The sequence below is a fragment of the Frankliniella occidentalis genome, unplaced genomic scaffold, assembly GCF_000697945.3.
Source record: "Frankliniella occidentalis isolate FOCC.00 unplaced genomic scaffold, Focc_3.1 Scaffold44, whole genome shotgun sequence".
NCBI classification, from domain to species: Eukaryota; Metazoa; Arthropoda; class Insecta; order Thysanoptera; family Thripidae; genus Frankliniella; species Frankliniella occidentalis.
In genome coordinates, this window is record NW_026267174.1 from 301,175 (window position 1) to 303,943 (window position 2,769).

Sequence of the window (2,769 nt, forward strand, 5' to 3'; positions counted from 1 at the left end):
TCGGTGATAGGAAACATTCAGGATGGTCCAAGTTATGTTCATGCGTAGAGACGAGTTTCTCGCAAATTTTCTAAGTTTCGATCAAAATTTCGAACTTTGTATGTTGATTTGTCTGGACGTTTCAGAAAATTCTGAACAGAATGGCACAAGATGGTAAAACACTTTTTTTTTTTGAATGCATACCCAAGCTCAGGACTTAGCCGTTTTCCCATCGTCTCCCCCCCCCTCTCCCCACCCTTCCTCCACCTCGTCTACGTCACGCAACGAGCGACTCGAAGTGCGAGGAGAGAAAGCCTATAATAGGTGTACTTGTTAGTTTTCCTGAATTAGAAGTGAACAAATTTAAGTTGCGGTATGGACGCGGATCAAAGTAGACACCTACCAGATATGATCTGTGATGATGACACTAACTTTAAAGATATGTACGTCATCGTGTTTTTCCCCGACGAAATGCCTGTGGATAACATAGAATTGTTTTGGGTTGTTCCTTTCACTCGTTTGAAACAAGCTGAGAATTTAGCCAGGGATTGGGCTAAAAACATTATAAAACCAGTCTGTGGGGCAGCAGTCACTGTGTTTCATGTGGAAGACAGCATTCCTGTCGACACTTCTGCTGATCCGTTGGGGTTAAAAAACTGTCTTAGGTGTCGAGAAAAACCCTCCAACAAGGTCAGAGAGGGTATTGCTGTGTGGGGTCCAGGAGGTAAGGCAACACAAAGTAGTTAAGACATAATTATGTAATTGGTCATTTAACTAAAATTTTCCCTCCATCTGTTCAGAAAGTCTGGATATAACACTGAGGACATTTGTGCACTTCCTCCATTTGGGTCGATGGACAAGCCACAGAAAACAACTCCACAACAGCTTCGTAGATGGAAGACATTTGCCTTTCACATCCTCAGCAGCCGTGGTTAAAAGCGGTGAGTATAATAAAATGCGCCAGCCATCAGTAGTAATAATCAAACACCAACATTGTGAACAAGTAACATCACCATTTGCAGAGACTCAATTCCACTTAGTAGTTCTATTTGTGCTTGTCCAAAAAAATGTGACATTTGTCATGTCGGACTGAAACACACAATGTGGTTGTCGATGTCCCCACTGATTTTGAGCCAAATCAAAACCACTATTTACATTTAATAATAGTCTAACTTTATGTACCTGTTTATGTTGTAGTTCAGAGCATCGACCAGCCTAGGACTCGACCTCCGTCACAATCAGGGAGACAAAGGCATCACACTGCAACATTCTCCAATGGTGCAAAGTTCAAAGGTAAGGCTTAGCCATCGTGATGGCACTCTTGTTTTGTAAAATGTCCATATCTTTCTTTGACTCTGACTTGTCCTAGAAACACGTTTTGTTGCAACTCTTATTCATATGCTCTTTATGTTTTAGGGAAACGGTGTGCACAGAGAAAGCCAGTGTTGCAAATTACGAGTACTGGCTGGATCCAAGCTCTGGGATCGAAACGGCTAAAACATTGATAGTCAGTAAATTTTATTTCATGTATAGAGGAAGTAGTTCCTTTTTGATTAAGCTTCTTTGAATGAAGTAATAATGCATTCTTTTTATTGGTTGTTGGACTGTTAAAATATCCCTTAGGGTGCTCCAACAATAAATGTCTTGTACTTAGCTGGCTTTCTGGACAGAAATCTCGGAGACAAAGTGGAATTATTGTTGAGGTTTAAGTTATTAATTTAGGGGAAGTGTTTTACTATTTAATAAAGCCCAACTGGCAAACAATAATACAAATTTGATTGGCTGTGGTTGCCAATTTATGGTTTTAGCTTAACTAACTAAGTAAAACATTTTTATTATTTCAAGACAAATATATTATTGGTCATCCGTTGGGCTCTATTACATAGTGTTACACTTCCCCTTTCTAAATAACTCAAACCCCAACAATAATTCTAGCTTGTCTCTGAGATTTCTGTCTAGAATTCCAACTAAGAACAAGTGGGGGCACCTGCTTTATGCACGATAGTAGCATTCTTGTTTCTTTTATTTCATAACTAGTTGACCAGGTGTTACTTACATTTTATCATGGCACAAGTTGAATTTGAAGTCAACACGTTAGTACTAAAAGCTAAATTAGAAATATTACGTTTTAAATTTTTATGTATTTTTTTACAAGAAATTACTTTTAACATGTAGAAGTGTATTGTATAATTTTGTATATTTTGTGAAGTTAGCTTTTAAAACGTCTGCTTCTCTATGCTGTGCAAGAACTAAGCCCAGAAGAATGATGCAGAATATGTAACATAAATTCTACTTTTGGCTGTTGTTGGAAGAGTGTTTGGAGACCACATCATCTGTGAGTGAACATGCATTAAGGAACTAATTTCCTTTTGGTTAATATTCTGTAAATGAATTGTAATGAGTTCTACATTTTACATGCATTGGGTGCTGAATAAATATTCAAAATAAAGAACTACTTGCTATGAATTTAAAATGTTGTATTTCTAAGTTATTTACCTGAATTTTAATACTTTGGCTAAATTAACTGATTCTAATGGTGTGATAACATTCTAATCTACTAAATGCTTTAAATTTCGATTCAATTCTACTAATTTTAGGTGTCACTTCATGATTAGATAGACCAAAACCTTTGGAGATGTTATTCTCAAACTTTTCCGATGTTGGATAGCGTCCAAACCCTTTAATTATTTTCACTTGAGTTTCAACTCTTGGGTTTAATTTTACTGTCTCAAAAGCAGGGGATGAACTTGGAAAATGTATGGAAATAGTATTTGATGTGCATTCCAGCCT

At 37.1% G+C, this 2,769-nt stretch overlaps 2 protein-coding genes across 2 annotated transcripts in view; both read left to right on the forward strand.

Annotated features, from left to right (window-relative positions):
- LOC113206069 (phosphatase and actin regulator 4) overlaps nt 1-2,769 on the forward strand; it is a 148,517-nt gene that overhangs the window by 30,268 nt on the left and 115,480 nt on the right. The window lies entirely within an intron of this gene.
- LOC127749304 (uncharacterized) lies at nt 16-2,452 on the forward strand. The gene is made up of 4 exons (XM_052266943.1): nt 16-703; nt 780-920; nt 1,177-1,272; nt 1,396-2,452. Exons 1-4 carry the CDS (start codon nt 355-357, stop codon nt 1,482-1,484), a joined length of 675 nt encoding a protein of 224 aa, XP_052122903.1. The 5' UTR covers nt 16-354; the 3' UTR covers nt 1,485-2,452.

Bases quoted from the DNA above. Each gene is read 5' to 3' on its own strand.
- LOC127749304 (XM_052266943.1), top strand. From the start codon at position 355: ATGGACGCGGATCAAAGTAGACACCTACCAGATATGATCTGTGATGAT. The intron at 704-779 runs GTAAGGCAACAC...CCATCTGTTCAG, and splicing joins TGCTGTGTGGGGTCCAGGAG to AAAGTCTGGATATAACACTG. The intron at 1,273-1,395 runs GTAAGGCTTAGC...TTTATGTTTTAG, and splicing joins CAATGGTGCAAAGTTCAAAG to GGAAACGGTGTGCACAGAGA.